Source organism: Aotus nancymaae, unplaced genomic scaffold (genome assembly GCF_030222135.1).
Source record: "Aotus nancymaae isolate 86718 unplaced genomic scaffold, 86718_ANA_hifiasm-v0.15.2.pri h1tg000014l, whole genome shotgun sequence".
NCBI classification, from domain to species: Eukaryota; Metazoa; Chordata; class Mammalia; order Primates; family Aotidae; genus Aotus; species Aotus nancymaae.
In genome coordinates this window covers 61,304,219-61,326,047 of record NW_026988425.1, presented here as the reverse complement: position 1 = coordinate 61,326,047, position 21,829 = coordinate 61,304,219, and the positions used below count along the sequence as shown (strand labels likewise).

Here is a 21,829-nt window from a genome sequence, read left to right as displayed (position 1 = left end):
TGCTCATTAACATAGATAAGAATTAGATTCTGTGGATTGCAGATTCTTAGATAGGAAACTGACAAACCTGTTTTTTATAGACTTATAATGCCCCCAAAATATCAATCACCATTTCCAAGTTTTAGGCTTCTTTTTGCCAAGTCAGTATGATAGTAAAATGTTTTCAATTCAGTTCATAATTTTAAAGGACAGGCCCATCAAAAATATTAACACTATACCCCATATAAAAAGAAAAAGATATATGTTATAATATCATAGCAGAAGAATCAGACCCCCACCCTGCTACCAGCACATATATGGTAGAGGGAAATAACAAAGAATCAATCCTGAAAAAACTCTAGGAAGAGAGATTTCTGAGAAGCTGATACAGGGTCTAATCAGCCTCCCTGCCAAGAGATCTCTGCTAGGTGCAAGTATATGCCTCTTTCTTATAGTTGTCAACCAGGCCTCTCATCCTGCCCTCTGTGGGGTACAAAAAGAACAGGATGAGAAATGCCAAGTTGAATGCAAAATGGGCTGTGAATCTTGGTTGGGGGTTGCTGTCTGTGGATCAAAGATTGGATTCTGTCCTCACTGGACCACTCTAGCACAAGGCATAGTGTGAGCTCTAACTCTAAACCCAGCCAGGGCAAACTGGTGTTCTGAAAACGATGGAATGGAGTGAAAACAGCAAAGCAAGGAAATTACTCGAAAAAGGGGGAAATGCATTCTTCTTCACAAAACATTTAATTGTAATCTTTACCCCATATTCTATGCAGGTGGTTTCCACATTTCCAGCAAAATACTGAAGTCTGACGGTAAGCATGAGCTATGACTGAGGGCCAACTTGTGACATGTATTGTACTAGATGCTACAGGACAGGTGTCTTATTTCCTTTAATTATATCATCAAATATAACCACACCAAGTGGGCATTATCAACACCTTTTGTGGATGTGGAAATGAAGCATAAGCAATAAAGCACCATGGACCACAATCCCCCAGAGGGTAAAGATTCAAAGCTGAACCTAAGCATGCCTAAAAACACCCAGGTCCAACCTCAGTACCACATATAAGGTGGAGGCATGCTTTAGCGGCACTAAACGACTCCACCATCTCTCTCGTATTGATTTGCAAACAGATTAAGAACTGCCAATACTGGGGAACTGAGCCTGACAGCCACCTCATGCAGCATCTCTGAAGAGTCTCATTCCAGCCCACCATGCATCCTTGTTCTTACCTGTTCCTAATCAATGTCCCTATACACAGTTGCCCATCTCATTTTCTTCTAGTGCTTTTTTTTTTGAGACAGAATTTCACTCTTGTTGATCCCAGGTTGGAGTGCAACGGTGAGATCTTGGCTCACTGCAACCTCTGCCTCCAGGGTTCATACGATTCTCCTGTCTCAGCCTCTTGAGTAGCTGGGATTACAGGCATGTACCACTACACCCGGCTAATTTTGTATTTTTAGTAGAGATGGGGTTTCTCCATGCTAGTCGGGCTGGTCTCAAACTCCGGACCTCAGGTGAACTGCCTGCCTTGGCCTCCCAAAGTGCTGGAATTATAGGCGTGAGCCACTGCACCTGGCCCTCTAGTGCTCTTTTACTTGGAGAAACAGAATATAAAAGCTAACAGGGCTTGACTGTTTCCCTATCCAACACGGAGGTCATCATCATGGGGTGGGTGTTGGATAGGGAAAGCCCTAGTTAGTGGCCCACAACACACATCTCTGGACTTCTAGTGCAGTGATGGTTCCACTATACCACAATGACTATCACTTTATCTGCTGCTCGTGGGGCCACATCAACGGCCCAGCCCTGACATTTTGGGTTGCTCAATTTTACCAGAAAAGCAGTTTCTCTACAGCCAAGAGCTCAACCAGACTATAGCCAGAGTGTTAAGGGTTTTACCCCCTCCTGCCTGCTACCCTCTGGGACCCAAGCTGGTGAGAGCCTTCGTTTCATCTCTGCAGACAAGGACAAATGGGTCCTCCCCAAGGACTCACAGCCCACGGTTGATCTAGTTCACATTTCTCACCCTTTGGCCTTTGTGCCTCACTTATGAGAAGCTGGTATCAGTGGGTCCAGTTTCTTATGCACTTAGGGAGAGACAAGGAAGAAAAGAAAGGAACAAATTGGAAATGACCTCTGGGCTAAGCTTTTGGTAAAATATGGGTGACAGCATCATGAGCTAAAAACAAATCACTCATGCAAATGATAGTTTTCATTGTAAGAATTCATCATGAAGGGAAGGGAAACATTATTCCTTTAGGTCCTGTTCAGTACTTAGTAAATGAACTATATACCTTCACAAACATTTTTGCATTTATGCCTCACAATAATCCTGTGAAATATATAAAATGCCCATTTCCATAGACTAGGAAACTGAGACTCAGAGCAATGAAGAAACTATTCAAGACACTGGTAGCAGTGACATCTGAGCGGCTCTGAAGTCCAATGAGTCAGGCTGCCACTCAATACTAGACAAGTTCAAAAGTATAGTTCCAGTAGGACAAGTTCAAAAGTATAGTTCCAGTAGGACAAGTTCCTAAATTGCAATTTATGCTTTGACACTAACACTTTCCCTTTTCTCCTTTCATGAAAGTTTCTTAAACATCCATTATGTTCTTCACACCCTTTTTCTCAGCCTCTCTAATCTCTTGGGCAAATGTGCATTCGCACATTTTCACGGTGCATTATTTTGCCCACTAAATATGCATAAATACAAAACGCTGTCATTGGAAGCAGCATGGCAGGCCTGTGGGATTCTCAGCCTCAGTCTCCAGGCCCTACTGGGACCTGTCATGTTGGACTGGCCTGTTTGGCAAGCACTTGACAATTCTAAGAGCTTGAGTAGGGTCTTTTAAATGTCTCTTCTGGGTTTCTGTTAGGGGATTTGTTCTTCAAACTGTCAAACCCTAAAAAGACTGAAAGTAGCAGTCAACAAGAAAATGTGCAGAGAAGTAACTTGCAGCATATGATTTATAAACACAGATCTGCTGAACATTATCACATCCTTGTCTAGTTAAATCAAGCACAACCAAGAATCCAAGTTTTCTTAGAGGAGTAAATACAGGGCAGAATACAGGTTGAACATCCTTAATCTGAAAATTTAAAATCTGAAATGCTCCAAAATCTGAAACTTTTTGAGCACCAATATGACACCACAAGTGGAAAATACCACACCTAACTTCAGGTAACAGGGGTTGAAACATATGATGACGCCAGGCATGATGGCTCACACCTGTAACCTCAGCACTTTGGGAGGCCAAGATGGGTGGATCACTTGAGGCCAGGAGTTCAAGACCAACCTGGCCAACATGGCAAAATCCCCTCTACTAAAAATACAAAAATTAGCCAGGCATGGTAATATGCGCCTGTGGTCCCAGCTACTTGGGAGGCTTAGGCATGAGAAAACCCAGGAGGCAGAGGTTGTAGTGGGCCAAGATCGTACCATTGCACTCCAGCCTGGGTGACAGAGCAAGACTCCATCTCAAAACAAATAAACAAAACAAACAAACAAAAACCCACCAAAAACCAACCAAACAATAAACACACATTATGGGCTTACTGAAGGACTAGAGCAGTGTGCATTCATAACAGAATAAGAAATCATGTCAGTTTATGAACCTAGAAAAGAATTCTAAGATAAAACTGTTGTTAATGAGGCAGATGACTCTGGAGGAATGGTTTTAAAAAGCCATCCAGCAGAATGCCTCTTCTTCCCTAGAATAATTTCTTTTATCCTTATAATAATCCTATGAAATAGCACTTCTAAAAGCTCCTTTTCACAAATGAGGAGATGAGCAATGGAAAAAGAAGTAACCTTTTTCGAGATTTAAACTCAGGCTATCTGACTGTGGAGTTTATGCCCTTAAGCTCAATTTATATTGGCTTTTCAGGTTAAAAGTCCACTCATCCACTGAAAAAGGTAAAAAGGCACAAGGTGCTCTAGTGAGAGGCTGAACTGAAACAAGTTTTCTAGTCAAGCCCCAATTTTAAGCCTTCTTGGCTTCTCTAATGCAGGGTCTACAAAGCTTCTGTGTAAAGGGCAAAACAGTAAACATTTTAGTCTTTGCAGGCCATATGTTCTGTCACGACTACCTAACTCTGCCCTTGTAGCATGAAAGCAGCCATACAATACCTAAATGAGTAGACATGGAGATGTTTCAGTAAAACTTTATTTACAATACCAGGCTGTGGGACAAATCTGGCCGTAGCTTGCTGACCCTTGCTGTAACGCATTATCATAAACTCTAGTAGCACAGCATTCTATACTTAGGTAAGAACAGAGCCCTCCAACAGGAGAATCGGTGGGTGAATGTGGAGAATACTACACAATAAATATTTGGAGCTGCTTCACATTTTTGTCTTGGAACAAATGGGGAAGAAAATGATTTCTTCAGTGTTTTCTGGTATTTCTATTAAAATGGGGGTAGAATGAAACATCCCAGAGTAAACAACCCATCAAGCCAACACTTTTCACTGATGAAAATTACGGATGCTGGCTAGACTATGTGCATTTATATTTAATATTTAGTCTCATCTACATAAATTCACATACTTGGGCAGACTGGGAGTCTATACTGGGATCGCTAAGTCTGTCTATTCAGAATACAGAGAAGAAAAGGGAATAACATGCTGGCAGAACAGTCAGAAAAAATAATCAGCAAGAAAGAAATCTATCTCATTAATCCTGAAAGGCAGTGGTTTTTAATTCTCTTTCTAGGGTCATGGCGCTGATCACTGTGATAGGACAGCAAGGTTCAACCCCAGGCACTCATTTCTAGTAATTAGTTCAAGTACTGATAACCGATTTCAAAGCTTGTGGATAGCAACGTGCTGGGTCAAATCCGTATGGGGATGTGTATTTAAAGACAAAAACAAAAAGAGCTCCACATATCAAATCCTCTGTTTCAAGTTATTTAAGATGCATGCTTTTCAGAACAGAAGAGTTACATGTGCCTTTGAGGTTTTCTTCCAGAGAAGTGTTATTTATTGAAACAAATTAAGTCTAATTTCTGCTTTGCCAAACACAAAAACAACAACAAAAAACAAAGATGACCAACTCTCTCAGTGTACACACTATTTTGAATCAGAAAAAAAATCCAAAATATTATTGCTATAATGTGTTGCAGTCATGTTCTACATCAACTAACAGATGTTGCCTATCCAAAAGCAAAACAACAACAAAAGCTTCGGAGCGCTCCATGTAGACGTTAGTTCTTGCATATTAGCAAAATTAAAACAAATGGGCTCTAACCTGTTCCCAGCCTCTCCAGGGGATTCTGCCTGAGGAGTAAGGTGATCAGATCCTGGGCATCAGGTGGGGGTGCCTCATCCTTCTCAGGCCAGTTGATCTCATCTAGAAGGAAGAAAAGTTGTTTATAAGCGTATTGTTTACAAGCTACTCCAGGTCCCAGCAGCATGGATATCACCTGGGAATTTGTCAGAAAGGCAGAGTTTCAGGCCCACTCCAGACCTACTAACTCAGAGCCTGCATTTCAACAAGATCTTCAGTTGATTCCTAAACACAGTCATGTTTGAGAAGCGTTGTTTTACAAGACATAAGTAGCACAGACTTTTTACAAGGTAGGAAGAGAATATTTCAGTAAGCCGATCTTTCATTTGCTTTTTAAATTCATTTTTCTTTCCAAGAATTGGTTTCCAAAAGTTGCCTCTCTAGTTATTAAAAGAATTAAAATAACAGAAACTTTAAACACCTGCATTTCAGGTGGCTACCTATCTAGGGATTATCTCAGGGTAAGATTTTTCACTTTTAATTTCCACAACTGAGAATTTAGCCACAGCCATAAATTCTTCAGCTCTAGGAAACAAAAAGCAATTTTGTAAAAATAACTATTTCCAGGGGAAAAAAAAAGGTGAAAATGCTTTTTTCCCTGGAAATAACCAGGGAAATAAGAAGAAGAAGAAGAGGAAGAAAAAGAAGAACAATAATAAGAAGAATCAACAAAGAAATCATAGTAATGGAAGTATTTAAAATCTGTCACAAATATTAAGAATACATTCTCATTCTGAAGAAGTTTGCCTGAAGATAGGTGTGCATGCTTGTGTGTATGGAAATGCAATAAAAACATGAGTTATTTCTGTGTGTGCCTGCCTCTAGCTTCCTCTGCTGCAGTTTAAATCTGATTTGGAAAATAAAACATGAATATGCATCTGAGCCGTAAGGCATCAAGAACAAAGCCAGCATTTGCTGCTTGTGTTAATTAAACAGTTGATTCCCTTTGCCATTCAGGCCTTAGTATATCAGAAAACAACCTAGTTATAAATCCATAAACAGCTCAGATATTGTATAAAGGGGTCATACACTGCAGGCAACTCACAAATCTGCTTTGTTAAAGTTTACAAATATGCCAGGCTTGCAAAGTCAATGATAGGAAAGAATGCTGTGATAAGGGGCTCCTCATACGCAAAATGAATTTTTCCCCTACTTCCACTGCGGGACCCTGTAAACACAGTCCAAATAGACTGTAGGCGGCTGATAAAGATGTCAGGGATGCCTGACAAACTTTCAGGAAGAGAGGCCTTTTTGATCTATGTTCCAGGGAAATTTATAAAATCAGCAGGTAGGGTAGTGATAGACCCTATTTAATTATCATTTAGTTTTGCCACAAGCCATATAATAATAGTTAGGGTCAGCTTGCAGGTTAATTTCTAAAAGTTATGAATTTTAAATGAAAGATCAACAGCTGTTATAGAAATAACATTACGCCATAACAACTACCAATGAAATCATTAACAATCTGTGGATTCAATTTGCTTCTTTCCCATTCTCATTATTTATTATTTGGTAGACATTTGTTTTAGGGTTTATTACATTTTTGTTAATTTCTTCATTATGCCATTAGCCATTTTCCCCATTTATGTAAATGTTACCCACATTAACCTTTTCCTCCCTGGCACAACTTTCCTATCATGGAAAGGAAGACTGGATGGCAATTAAATTGCCTATAGACCCCACACCAATTTCCTTTGCAGAAAAAGCACACGATAAAAAACGGTTTTGTTGCCAGTACATTTCCAAATTCTATGTTAACAAAATTTCTTCAGATCAATTTTCAACAAAAATTGCTCTCTTGAGATGAAGAATGTTAGTTATATGCTTCAATGAATGAATTCTTTTAATTTGTTGGCTCAACTGTTTGATAAAGGTTAGCATTTTAGTAGTAAAAACTGTGACACTCAACAGATTTACATTAAATAGCTGCTTCCCAACAGTGACTTAAAGATAATTCCTGATGATATTTACCACTGATGACTTGTCCAAATAGCTCTTCTGGAGTATCCCCAAAGAATGGCACGCATCCAACCAGAAATTCATACAAGATAATCCCCATGGCCCACCAGTCCACCGGCTTTCCATAACCCTGCCTCAGAATCACTTCTGGTGCAATGTATTCAGGTGTGCCACAGACCTAAAAGATAATTGCAATATTAGAATAACTGGAATATTAAACATGAATTAAAATGAGCAAGATGGCTAGTCACCAATTATTTTGCCCAGAATGCACCTGCTCAACCACGTGGAACCACATGGACAAAGAACTTAAGAGAAAACAGCCTAGTTATAAATCCATAAACAGCTCGGATATTGTATAAAGGGTCATGCTCTGCAGACAACTCACAAATCTGTTTTTGTTAAAGTTTACAAATATGCCTGGCAATAATTATAAGAAGGTATTTAAAATACCAAGGCAAAGAATTATTACCAAAGATGGAAAGTTTACAGTTCTGCTCTAATGTTAAAATTGTATGTAATGTTTACTTTCAAATTGAGAATTTGACCCTGTTTGGTAGTTTTACCTATTATACAATATTAAAACCATTTATAATCCTTACATTTAAAATAATAATGCATTTTTAAGTTTGTCATTGTCAGAGATCGTTTTGGTATCTATATGACCAAAATATATTCACACACAGGTTATTTCATAAAAGCAATGACACTTGAGATGTGTTTACCTTAAGTAACTTTACAATGAACAGATTGTGGGCACATGGTAATGAGGCATGCTTAAAGGGAAATGGGCCGTGGCTTGGATTTAGCACCTGTGATGGTACAATGCATCATGAGTTTCACGAGTACTCTACTGAGACTCCTGAATTCCTTACAAAAACAGTTTTCCATTTGTCTCTCTCACACTCTCACTTGTGTGCAATTAGATCGTTCGTCTTGCTAATAGATCATAATGTTGGGGGAGGAATATAGAGGGAGCACACAGTTCAAAGAGGCCCAGGGAGAAAAATGGGAGCAATTTGCACTTTATTAAATGTAAGGTTTATACAGACATCTAAACCACCAGCATTAATGTGAAGATGGCCCACCCAAGTTGATGCTGAACTTCACCAGCAATACCATACTTTGTATTTCTCCATAAACTAAATGGCACCCAAGCTTACCTGTTTATCCAGGAACTCTCGAGCATCCTTCTCAATATGACCCTCATAAAGATTGGTAGTCATGCTCATTAGTCCCACCTTAGATAATCCAAAATCTGTCAGCTTTATGTGCCCCATGGAGGTAACCAACAAGCTATGAAGCAGAAGGACATATAACACATTAATCACTTTATAAGCTGGTTATCTACTTTAGTTTCCCTTCTACCCCCATCCATTTCTAAGACTATTTAATATATGGGCATCAAGCTTATTACAAAACCCAGCCCGGAAAGAGATGAAGTCACACAAAGATGTCAAATACTTGCATCTAGCAGCTGAGTGTAATTCACAAGGGAGGGCTAGAGGCAAAGCATAGCTAATCTTTGTTGAAGCAGCCACATACAGCATCATTTATAACACTTTGAAACTCTTAGAAAAATTCAAGTGTGAAACTCTGATCCCTTTCCATTTTCATAAAAAGAAAATAAAAAAGAAAGGGCATACACCAGGAACTATGCAACTTATTTGTTATTCAAATGAGACATAAGATAAAGAAATACAAATATTGTATTGTTTCAGATTTCAACTTCCAGCTGTAATTTAAATTTCTACTCATTAAGCACAAAACCTATATTTCCTACACATGCAAAGAATCTGCAACTGAATATATTTAAAACCTTTCAAGTGGAAAAATAAAATTTTTAAATAGTATATATAGTATTATAGTAATTTGAAAATTAAAAGAATAGAGGTATTTTTCAAAAAGCTACTGGATGGAAATATCCCAAAATTTTAATAGTTGTCTTTGGTAATATTGTGGATTTTTTCTCTTTTTTTCCCCTGAATTTTTCCAATATTCTAGAATGAACTTGAGTCAACTTTATCATAAACGTTTCAGCACACTTAAAGTCTTTACATATTAATATGTAATGTTTTCAGAGGCATCTCAAATTACTGGAGAAAGCATGAAATATTTAATAAATGGTGTCAAGATGAATACCTAGTCATCTGGGGAAAAAAGTCTATTTCAAACCAGACACCAAAATGAATTTCACATAAATTAAACATTAATAAAAAATTAAATTGTGAGTAAAACAGAATGTAGTATCAAGCATTTCATCTTGGAGCAGGAAAGAGTAATCTAAGAATGACATCAAATAAAGAAACTATCCAGAAAACAACTAGTAGCATTCTATGAAGCTATTATCACATTTACATCATTTTTAAAAATTTTTAAAAATTAACTCTGGCTTTATCATTATCTTTTTCTCTTGTTGCTGATAAGTTATTAATATAAGCATCATTGGGGGTGAGGAGCTAGGGGAGGGATAGCATTAAGAGAAATACGTAATGTAGAGGATGGGTTGATGGGTACAGCAAATCACCATGGCAAGTGTATACCCATGTAACAAACCTGCACGTTCTGACGTTCTGCACATGTATTCTAGAACTTAAGGTATAATCATAAAAAAAATATACACACATCATATCCTTTTTTCCATGAGTTTCCTGAACTTCACATAAGCATATCCTTTAAAGATTTACATAAAAATTACCATATATATTGTTAAAACAACTCATTTTGGATATTATGTATGGAAGAATTTTAAAATGTGCATTGCATTAAAAGAAAACATCTTTATAAACATACAAGAACTTTGTATTGGGCAAAAGAAGACATATATTTCATTTGTGTACATACTTGTCTGGTTTCAAATCCCTGTGTACGATTCCATAATTATGTAAATATTCCAAGGCCAAGACTGTCTCAGCAAAGTACATTCTGGCCATATCAACAGGGAGAGGACCCATGTTTTTCATTAAAGTAGCACAGTCTCCCCCTATAACACAGGAAAAAGAGTTAGTAGCTACAGCATCAAGGCTTAATGAAGACCATCAGTTTAGACTACAGAATTTCAAGGTGAAATCATCTCTACTCACAGCATATCACAGTCATAACTGCAGTCTGTGTGCTAACGTATCATGTTTCTAACTAAGCTATGGTATGGAGAAAATACAGATTTTTATTTAAGAAGTAGTATTCATAGGAGAGAAGGTTTGGCTCTGAAGTGAAACTGTACTTTGAAGAACTGCTAGCATAATTTTAGGATGATGGTAACAATTTAAAATATACCAGCATAAAACATGGATTCTAGAATCACGCTACCTGAGTCCAAATTCTAGCTCTGCCTCTTACCAAGCTATTCTTGGTTCCTTCATCTGTAACATGAGGATGGTAATAATGTCATCCTTGTTAGAATTCTCATGAGAAGTAAATGAGATAATCTATATAAAGAACTTAGGATATTGCCCAATACATATCACATATTAAATATGTGATAAATGTTAGTTATTGTTTTTGTTAAGATAACAACAACAGAGGTTAAAAGAGCAAAATATTGGTGTGGTAGAAAGAAAACCGGGTGAAAAAAAGGCAAGCTATGTTTTTGCCTTTTATCTACCATTCAATATCTAGTAAGTCTTCCTTTCTTGGACTTTATTTCACTCATCTATGAAATGGAAAGATTAAACTAAAAGGATACCTAATGTTTCTTTGAGTTTTACAGTTTTGGGATTCTGTTCAGTGACAACAGCTTAAGTTATTCATGTTAACTTTATGTCAACAAGTCATGGTCACTTGAACTCATAAACGTAATGTAAAACTGATAGAAATACGATTACTCGGAGCATTGAAAAGGTAGACCACAAACCTCTTAAAGAAAGAAAAAGCTGCAAATCAGGAAGACTGGGTGCATTTTCTCGAATGCATCTCCTTTTCCCTTTTATTTCATACCATAGACTGAAAAGAATATATATTTAATTCTTTCTGTAAGAAGACTAATTGTGATGAGTACTTTTATATGTAATAAAAATAAGTAGAAAAAAATCCAATCACCTATATTCCAACTTTAATGACCAATTGAGAGGAGGTAGTTAGGATTAAAAACTATTAAAAAAGATAAACAACCTTTTTCCAGAGAGCACTAATTTTCCCTTTGTTACAGTAGAGCAGGCACTTTACAAGCAATTATCAGAAGATAATGACTGGGAATGCAGCCATCTCATTGCCTGGCTTCAGTTCCTAGGTGGATACAGCCATTATGTGGCACAAATACAGAAAGCTTCAACAACACAAATGAGCAAGGGATTTCTGGGTACAGGTGTTGTGTTCTCTGTGCCCAATACTGATATACCTTCCACATACTCCATGACCATGCAAAGGTGGCGCCTTGTTTCAAAGGAGCAATACATGCTGACAACAAAGGGGTTTTCTGCGAAAGTCAGGATATCTCGTTCCACAAAGGCCTGCTGGATCTGGTTTCGAAGGATGAGGTTCTGTTTATTAATCTTCTTCATGGCAAACCTCTGCCGGGATTCCTTATGCCGAACAAAGTAGACTGCCCTGAAAAGGAGCACAAGTATTGAGGTTGGCAGGAACAGAGAAAGTAAGGATGTTTTGGGGATACAGTAAACCATGTAAATCATCAACTCTTCAAAAGTTCCCATGGCAGGTGGAATTTAGCTCACACAAGCTGGCAGCTACAAACATCCCATCACAGGCTAAACTCCTTTGGCTAGATTGATTTTTGTTTTTTTTTTCAAATTCTTTCAATTAAAAGTCAAGGGTCATATTCAGTCATCACATTCATCTTCACTGGTGAAGAAAGGAAATGAGGAGTCCCCAGAGTGAGGTATTTCCTAATAGGTAGCTGAGCTGACATTTTCAGTTTCTCCACAAACACATCAAAATCCGATACGTAAGTCAGAGCAGGAAAGAATTAACAAAATTACACACATATTTCTCAACCAACTAAAGCGATAATTTTTTTTTTCTTTTTGAGATGAAGTCTTGCTTTGTTACCCAGGCTGGAGTGCCGTGGCACGATCTCGGCTCATTGCAATCTCTGACTCCTGGGTTCATGCGATTCTCCTGCCTCAGACTCCTGAGTAGCTGGGATTGCAGGTGCACACCACCATGACTAGCTAATTTTTTGTGTGTTTTTTAATAGAGACGGAGTTTCACTGTGTTGGCCGGGCTGGTCTCAAATTCCTGACCTCAAGTGATCCGCCCTCCTCGGCCTCCCAAAGTGCTAGGATTATGGGCATGCACCACCTTACCCTGCCCCTAAAGCAATAATTTTCTAAATGATACCCTTGGGATCTGCAAAAATAACCCATAGCTTTTTAGAATATCTGGCTTCCAATTTAGAATAATTTACTTCCAGTGAAATTTCCAGATAAATAAGTATGTGACACATTATATGGGGCTGTCCTGCAACAAAGGGTAACATATTTCCTCACTGCGGTCCTCAGCACTGCTACCCCCATGACTGTTTCAACAGGAAAGGCACTTCCTGGCATAACAGGAGGCCAGTGATGGAGCTGCATTTCTGTTCTCTCAGACCTGAAGTCAAGGTGTCCTGCAGGGAACTTTACCACCAGACCAGGTGGCACTCGATTTCTGCCTAAAGTCTCAACAATACTTTATAGAGACAATTATGTCTGGGTAAAGACAAGGGACCCACTGAGGCTCAGGGTAATGTAAAGAAAAGAATTAGAAGGAAGAGTCTTAAAAGCTCATCTGGAAATCATGAGCAACAAGGAATGTGTCTTAGATAGGCTCCTTCCTCACAAGTCCTCCTCAACTGTTAATATCATGAGAGAACAAGTTTGAAATCTCTAATGATCAAACAAGAAATAATTTGCCTGTAGAGCCATCAATCACAGTAAAGTGTGTCCAGTGCCCACCTTATAAAACAGGGGGTATGTGATCTGAGATGCGTTTTCTACTAGTTACTTAACTGTCCCTGAGCAATGACTGCAAGGGGGCCTAGGACACCCTATGCTCCTGCTCAATCAGTATATCAGGGTGATTTACCGACATAAATCTCATGTATGTTCAATCCCAGTTTAATCAACATTAACATTTTCCCTTAAGTATTCAGCTAGGAATTACTTTTTCTTTCATATATGTGTATCTTTATCTCTGTCTTCCCACCATGCTCATCTTTTTCCTTCATTTGGCATATCACACATCTACATTTTTGTCTTGGTCTAAACATTATTATTATTATTTTGCTTTGCTCAAATTTTTCTTCCCTTCTCATTTCTTTTGTTTTCTAGCTCTTCCTTCACCGTAGAGTAAAATGCTCTCTTAACCACACTCCCCATAATCAAGCCACCGAATGATCCAGTGCTGCCATTCCCACTGTAAACCAGCAAGCTGGGTGCCCAGCGTTTTCCACGCTGACTGGTAATCCTCTTCAGGACGACCAGAGCCTTGGGCTCCCACGATTCTGAGGGATTCCCACATCTGTTCTGCTGGCTAGATTTGATATTAAGATTAATTTAAACAAATCTTTAAACTGATGAAACACGAGTATAAAAAGGGAAAGGACTGTTTAACAGAAAACAACAAATTTTTTAGACAGTCTTAATATATTTGAGTTACTAAATAAAATCCCTGTTGATTTAATGTAGGTGACAAGATTTGCAAAAGTTGAAAAAAATAACAAAAATCTAGATTCCTACATTCATATTGCTTCAAGTTTTTGTTTCACCATTAAAGCTAAAATTGGAAAACAGAAACAATATTTTGTAAGTCTGGTTCATATTGGCTTTCTTGAAAAGATTTTCCATCAAAAGACCAGGAAATTTACATATATTTAGGTTAAATTAAAATATTTAAAATACGTATCTTTTAAAATTATTTCCTACTTTGACCAACTTTTAAATTAAACAACCAACTACAGAGTTGCTCCTAATCAGATGATGGTAGCAGGACAGAGATACAAAGGAGCACAGGAAATAACCTGGCCATCCCTTAAATAGAAGATAAGCATTGATAAAAATGTTTTTCAAACAGGGAATACATATTTTAAAATGAAAGCAAGAATGTAAAACACTGACAGGGAGGAACCAGCATCTTTCCATCATAGCTTGCCTATTCTCGAGAGTCAATTGGCATGCAGCTTACTTTCTATCTCTTCCTTCAATATTTGGTTTGGAGTAAGTTTAGTGCTGAGGAGCCTTAGACATAGATTATGAATTTCACAGATGCTCACTAGGTGGCTATTCTGATTTTCAACTGAAAATCACCATTTCTTACATAAACAACTGCTCTGCAATATGTTTGAGAATACCAAGTGAAGGAAGAAGAAGAGACTCATACATGATTTTATGAAAGAATAAAAGACAAATATGCCTCAGGCCCAATTTGACCAGCATCCTGACTGGGTCTCTGGCACTGTGTGAAAAATGGTTTTCGTCTTTATTCTCAGAATTTCAGTTCATGAAATTTTGTTTGACTTTCTGCTTTCCCTTGCTATGATGTACTTAAAATAACCAGTTAATCCTTGGGAAAACTGACCTAAACCAATTTAAAAGAATCTTATAGGTAGCTTGAAATATCACCACCTCAGGACATGCATGTCTTGATCAAGTAACAGAGGTCAAACAGACTTCCTAATTAGAATTAGTTGTAGGTGGATTTTCTGTATGCTTTCTTGTCTGTTTTTGAGTTTTTACATTTCTGTATTGCTTTGGGAATATTATTCGTCATGTTGAAATTTGTTTATTGAGTAATAATTGTTGCCTATCACATATGCCTTTCCTCTTTTAAGTTGATGTTCCAAATCTGCTTAAAGTTAGCAAAGTGAGAGAGAGAGAGAGACAGAGAGAAACAAGGAGAGATCTGACAGCCAGGCATATAACACTGTTAAGTGGACTGGAAACCTTCCAGTGTTAAAAGTTGCATTGAACTTCTTCATGTTTCTTCTCTGCTTTCTGGTCCCAGAGGTTGTGCTTTCTTTGAAGAGGCTGCTTCTGCTCTCTTCCTACACTGACCTCCCTGTGAAACAGGAAAACCCAAGGGTAGAAGGTGGGGGGCGGGGAAGAGGTAACCAAGGACGCTAGTTCTCTCCGAGCCAAGCTTCTCCCTACCCATGCAGAACTGAGGTGTGGGAGGGTGGGGAAGAGTGGAAGTAGAAGCTGACAGGATCTGGAGCAGAATGAATCAGCCCTATTGCGAGCATGAATGTCTAGCGTGTATAAAATTATGCACGACTCTGAGAGCCCAATACGTAACTTGGTGCTAGCAAATCTCCACGTGGGAACAAGGATGCGTGTGCCAGAGGACAGCTGAGAGAAGGGCTACAGGGAGAGCATGTGGGAAATGGGACGTATGCCATTTGCGCACATGGGCCTCTCTGGGACATGTCCTGGGCCCCTTCACAGGTAACAGAGAATCATGTGCATCAGGATTAAAAGGAAAGGAAAAGTGGGGAAGAAATGGTGGGCCTTTCAAACTTAGTTTTTTACTTTTAAAATTTTAAGTCAATTTTATTCTTGTACTCTGAAAACACTTGAAGTTATGACTTGATCCTGGTGGAAGTGCTTACTGGAAGAAGTAGGACATCTACACCCCAATTAGCATGGCTAAACATTTTCACAAATGGATACCTTACAAAGAGAAAAAGAGCTCCTCTTAGAATCAGGATATCTGTGACTCTATCTCGGGGCCTCTCCTTTCCTACATGTGAGTGGAAATAATATCAACTACCACACAAGGGCTCTGTGAGAAGAGAACATACATAAAGAAATCAGCGCAGTGCCAGGCACATGGCGCCAGCTTTCTATAAAGCACTAAGTTGGCAAAAAGGCACATTTCACTTCCAGTCACTGAAATGTTCTGTTCTGTTCCAGATCAGAGGCATGTTAAACAGAGAAGGAAATCAGATGTTTATCAAATTGGCTTTATAACATGAATTTTCACCAAGTATGATGCTGAGAAAGTCATGTGTGTTTTAGCACTACAGATAGAAGCCCTTCCTAATGACAGGGTTAGTTCCCAGCTGCAGCAATTTTTGAGGCGTCATGGCATTGGTGTCTCTTTGAGCCACTGATGTGAGTGGCAGACCCTGTACATGGATACCTAAGAAAGCCTCTAGAAGCCCAGTTCAGCCACCTGTAGCAGATACATTTGTTCAGCCAGTTCCCATAAGTCTGCCATCAGCCTCACTGACTGGGTAAACCAACAGGGGTAGTTCCATTCAAATTTCAAATTAAAGATTATTAAAATGTAGAGAACATCTATCAGAAATATAATGAGTGATTAAATATGAGAAGAGAGAAGGAGAAAAAAAGAGTTTTGGCCGATCAGCAGAGGCTCCCACAGGCAGCTTGTGAGTCCATTAATGACTTGGCCTGCATCCTGGGTGTTTACTGATTCACAGCTTGTTTAACTTCTTGTATATTCCCAACTACTCCCTAAAGTGTGATATACCTCATCTACTATACAGTGGTTTAATTGCACTACAAATGGGTTTACTCAACCAGTTAGAACTCCAAATACTGCTAAGATAGATGCCCAAATTTTTAAAAGTGGTGCTTCATAGATAATCTTATTCCAGAATTCCACTGCTAATAAAATCTGGCAGTGCTCAAACCCATACACCCATTAAATCAAATTTTAATCTTCTCCCTAATGAATAAAGAAATCTCCAAGTCATTTCCAAAAGTGTAAAGAACTAGAAAACAAATGATAAGCAAATAGGAACCACAAAGAATTGCATGCTAGAACCATCTTCCTAGATAGAAAAGTTTCAATGAAGTCCTTGAAAAATAAAATATTGCAAAAATACAACATCAGAAAGCATTTATAAGCCACAACAGGAAATATGGCATTTGACATATCCTGAAAACAAATCAGTGAAGCATAGAAGGGACTCACAAATATTTAAGTTCCTAAGTTAATGGTGTGGAAAATATTCGAGGTGAAAAAATGGTAACAGAAACATCCCTTGTGGCACAACAAAAACCTCTTTTATTTCATCTGCTCATCTGTGTGGTAAATGGCAATAAATGTCTATGAGATTGTTTATTGCTCTTCATATACAGATGGAATTGGGATTAACACTTAATTAAATGAGAATTCTTGGGCTATCTAAAATACATCAGGTCATAGTTTGTGCATTAATTACCTTCTAAACTATCAGTAACTCAGATGAATCTTGTCACTATTTACTGCCACAAGGAGGAAAATGTGTGTCTATAAAAATGGATGAAGGAAGGAGCACTATTAATATGATTCGATTAGAGCATACAGTTCAATTTTGAAAATCCTGGTATAGGAGTTAGAGGCTGCAGTGGGTAAGCTATGACTGCACCACTGCGCTCCAGCCTGACCGACAGAGCAAGATCTTAGGATCGCAAAAAAAAAAAAAAAAAAAATTTAAATGGGATCTAATCAAACTCCACAGCTTCTGCATGGCGAAAGAAACAGTCAATAGAGTGAATCGGCAACCAACAGAATGGGAAAAAATTTTTGCAGCCTACCCGTCTGACAAAGGGCTGATATCCAGAATTTACAACGAGCTAAAACAGATTTACAAGAAAAAAACAAACAAGCCCATTCAAAAATGGGCGAAGGATATGAACAGATACTTTACAAAAGAAGACATACATGAGGCCAACAAGCATATGAAAAAATGCTCATCATCAATGGTCATTCGAGAAATGCAAATCAAAACTACATTGAGATACCATCTCACGCCAGTTAGAATGGTGATCATTAAAAAATCTGGAGACAACAGATGCTGGAGAGGATGTGGAGAAATAGGAACACTTTTACACTGTTGGTGGGAGTGTAAATTAGTTCAACCCATTGTGAAAAACAGTGTAGCGATTCCTCAAGGAACTAGAAATAGAAATTCCATTTGACCCAGCAATCCCATTACTGGGTATATATCCAAAGGATTATAAATCGTTCTACTATAAGGACACATGCACACGAATGTTCATTGCAGCACAGTTTACAATAGCAAAGACCTGGAACCAACCCAAATGCCCATCGATGATAGACTGGACAGGGAAAATGTGGCACATATACACCATGGAATATTATGCAGCCATCAAAAACGATGAGTTCGCGTCCTTTGTAGGGACATGGATGAACCTGGAAAACATCATTCTCAGCAAACTGACACAAGAACACAAAATCAAACACCACATCTTCCCACTCATAGGCAGGTGTTGAACAATGAGAACACATGGACACAGGGAGAGGAGCACTATACACTGGGGTCTGTTGGGGGGAGTGGGGGGGACAGCGGTGGGTGGGGAGTTGGGGAGGGATAGCATGGGGAGAAATGCCAGATATAGGTGAAGGGGAGGAAGGCAGCAAATCACACTGCCACGTATGCACCTATGCAACAACCTTGCATGTTTTTCACATGTACCCCAAAACCTAAAATGCAATAAGAAAAAAAAGAAAAAAAAATTAAATTAAAAAAAAACAAAATTAAAAAAAAATTGTGGTAATAAAAATAAAGACTAAAAGATTACTAAATCTTTTAATTTAATTTAAACTAAAATTACTCTTAATCAAACTTGTCCAACCCTCAGCCACCGGGCCGCATGCAGCCCAGGATAGCTTTGAATGCCGACCAACACAAATTTGTAAACTGTCTTAAAATATTATGAGTTTTCTGTGATTGTTGTTGTTGTTGTTCATCACCTGTTGGTCATGTTAATGTATTTTATGTGTGGCCCAAGACGGTTCTTCTTCCAGTGTGGCCCAGGAAAGCCAAAGGATTGGACACTTCTGCTCTAAATTTTCAACCAGACTTATTTAAAGACATTTATCTTAAGGTTGTCTGCTGGTCATACAGGAAATACAGGCTAACTGTCATGTAGTAATACCATATAGAAAATTATAAATATATGATTATATATAATATAGTATTTAATATATACACATATATCTCAGTCAAGAGTCAGGTACTTCTTTTAACCCAAAAGTGCAAAAATGAAGGAGGCAGAAAGAAGAGTAAACAAAATTTTTCCTTTCAAGTCTTCCTCTCCAACCCTCTAAAGTAACTCCTTGGTCACTTGGCATGTTTTCTGATGAGGTGTCCAGTAAGAAGTGATTTCGGCTGCACAGCACAAGCCTCAGGGAAGGAGCAGTAATCTAAAAGGTCAAGTCCCTATACAGCATCTATTTGGCCTTAGATAAATGTGAAGAATAAATACATTACTTGAGTGTGTAGAAATACAACAGAGAGCTTTTCTTGAATTACTCACCCATAGGCTCCATTGCTAATCAATTTAATCGTTTCAAAATCACTTTCCCGAGGTTTTCTTCGAAGTTTCAGGGAGGTATTAGAGCTCTTGGAAACAAAATATGGAAGTTAAAAGGTAGTTTAGAAGAAAATTATTTTATCAGCAAAATAGATAATACTTGAATTACATGCTATATTATGTAATATGTTGAAGTACAGTATTCCAGCCACAGGAACCTGAGGGACAGCTTTACAGAGCCATCATCTACAACAATGCTGACAAACTCCTCGTGACATTGCACTTAAGCAAATACACATTTCTAGGCAACCAGGGACAATTCATGATTTTAATTTTGTAAACTGCTCAGGTTAATCTTGTCCTAGTCTTAACATTTTGAGATTTAACTCCAAAATGCCAAGTTTTCCTTTTGGTTTCAGTCAGCCAGAAAAGAATGGGCTGCAGTGACTCTACATGGGGCTCTATCCCTGACACAGCATGTCTCTTTCGTTCCTATGGCACTCTTCACTGCTCAGAAAAGTAGTAGGCAACGCATGGAACACCCAAGTATAGAATGCCTGCCTTTCTCTACTTCCATGCCAGAAATCTAACATGGCTAACAAAACAAGTTTCAAAAAGACAGCTCTTCAAAAAGTTTAGCTCAAAGGATAGGAATAGAAAAAATTCTCTCATGCCCCATTTATCTTAGTCTGGAGAGGGAGTTACCAGCTCTTTGCTCCCCTGTGCAAGAGTCCAGAATTCTCTTTCTATTGTTTGGAAGAAATGCCATCATCCTCAACTCAGTACTGTCATTGCTGACCCTGTCGTCCCACTCGTTTTTAGAAGACTTGGCTACCCATCTTCCTCTCTGCGCAAGAGCTCTCTATCCAGGGTGTCTTCAGTGTCTACAAAGATAACCCACCCAACACTCTGGCCTTGGGGCTATGTGACCTCTTCAACCCAAAACATCTGTCTCCTCTAGACTTCAAGACTGGGACCACTTACTTGTTCAGTCACTCACTATTACTCTTTTAATTTTTTATTCTTTTTTTTTTTTTTCCTACTTCGTACTGGCTCAGAAGGTAATTCACTCACTATGACTGCTCTTTCATGGCTCTGGGCTGCAAGGCTCTGTACAAGGCTCTCTAATCTCATTAACTCTTCCCTACCTGAGTGATCTCATTTATGTTCATGGATGACTCCTAAGTCACTTCCACTTCTACCAGAAACTCCCTCTGAGTGTCAGTTGCCAGTTTGATGGATCTTCTTGCATGTTTAAAAAGAACTTTAGTCTCGATACATTCAAAATTATGAATCAGATAATAAAATTAACAAGAATAGCTATCATTTATTTAGCACTTACTATGTGATACTGTCCTAACCGTTTTACATAAAAATCTCATTTACGCTTTCATAAACAAGGAAACTGAGGCACAGAGAAATTTCCCCCATTCCCCAGCTAGTAGAAAGCAGAGTATCTTCAAATCCAGGCAACCTGACCCCAGAGCCTGGGTTCTTATCCCCCAGGATACACAACCTGCTCCTGCTTTCCTAACCCCTAAGCTGCTCCATTGTGTTTCCTCTTTTGGTGTTCACAATTAAGGAGAATGGCACCAGCATCCAGAGCCTCTCTCCTATGCCACTGCAGCAGCCTCTGAACTGGCTTCGACATGGTCACCCCTCCCTCCTCCTCCCACACCACTGTTTTCTGCACTGCAATCAGTGTGATTTTGTTCAATCCATAACTCTGATTGTGTTATCTCCCTGTCCACTCTTCCCACTCCCATATATCCATACACCTCCTCCAAAGTTCAGTCACTTCCCATTGCTCTTAAAAAACAAAAACAAAACACCTGACAAACATGAACAACAGGGACCTAAGCATCCAGTTTTTACCCAAGTGCTCTAGTTTCTCCTGTCTCCCTTGCTCTTAGTCCTCTGATGTACCCTGTGGATGTTCCTTTTACCCCTTCTCACCCTAGTAATCTGTTACATTGAGCTCAAGTGCCATTTCCTTGGGAAATTTTGGGGGACTGGACGGACTATGGCGAATATCTTTATGTTATATTCTAGTAGTACATGGTCTTTTTTCTTCACAGATCTTATTCCTATTTATCATTTCTATTTTTGCATGTGATTTTTTATTAAGTTTTGTTTCTTTTTGAAGGAAGGGGCTAAAATTGTATGCTTAGCGCCTGGCACAGTGCCCTCCACATAGAAGCATAATAAACATTTGGTGCGTAAATAAACTAACACAGCCAAAGTCTCCAGATGCTAAACAGAAAAACCAACATCATATTTCAACAAGAAAGATACTTACACTCACTGATTCATCTGTTTCTGGTGTTTCTGCTGTCCCACTATCGTAGTTTCCCAATTGAGCCATTTCTA

General features: G+C 38.6%; 1 protein-coding gene across 12 annotated transcripts in view; it reads right to left on the bottom strand.

The window, feature by feature from the left end:
• The window catches only part of MAST4 (microtubule associated serine/threonine kinase family member 4), a 564,457-nt gene that overhangs the window by 28,011 nt on the left and 514,617 nt on the right, over nucleotides 1-21,829 (bottom strand). For all 12 annotated transcript variants that reach the window (XM_064376019.1, XM_012462235.2, XM_064376020.1 and 9 more), the window contains 7 exons: nucleotides 21,759-21,826; nucleotides 19,463-19,548; nucleotides 11,575-11,783; nucleotides 10,083-10,221; nucleotides 8,402-8,534; nucleotides 7,251-7,416; nucleotides 5,241-5,342 (listed from right to left, as the gene is read on the bottom strand). In XM_064376019.1, the coding sequence (XP_064232089.1) occupies nucleotides 5,241-5,342; nucleotides 7,251-7,416; nucleotides 8,402-8,534; nucleotides 10,083-10,221; nucleotides 11,575-11,783; nucleotides 19,463-19,548; nucleotides 21,759-21,826 (903 nt within the window). The remainder of the gene's footprint in view (nucleotides 1-5,240; nucleotides 5,343-7,250; nucleotides 7,417-8,401; nucleotides 8,535-10,082; nucleotides 10,222-11,574; nucleotides 11,784-19,462; nucleotides 19,549-21,758; nucleotides 21,827-21,829) is intronic.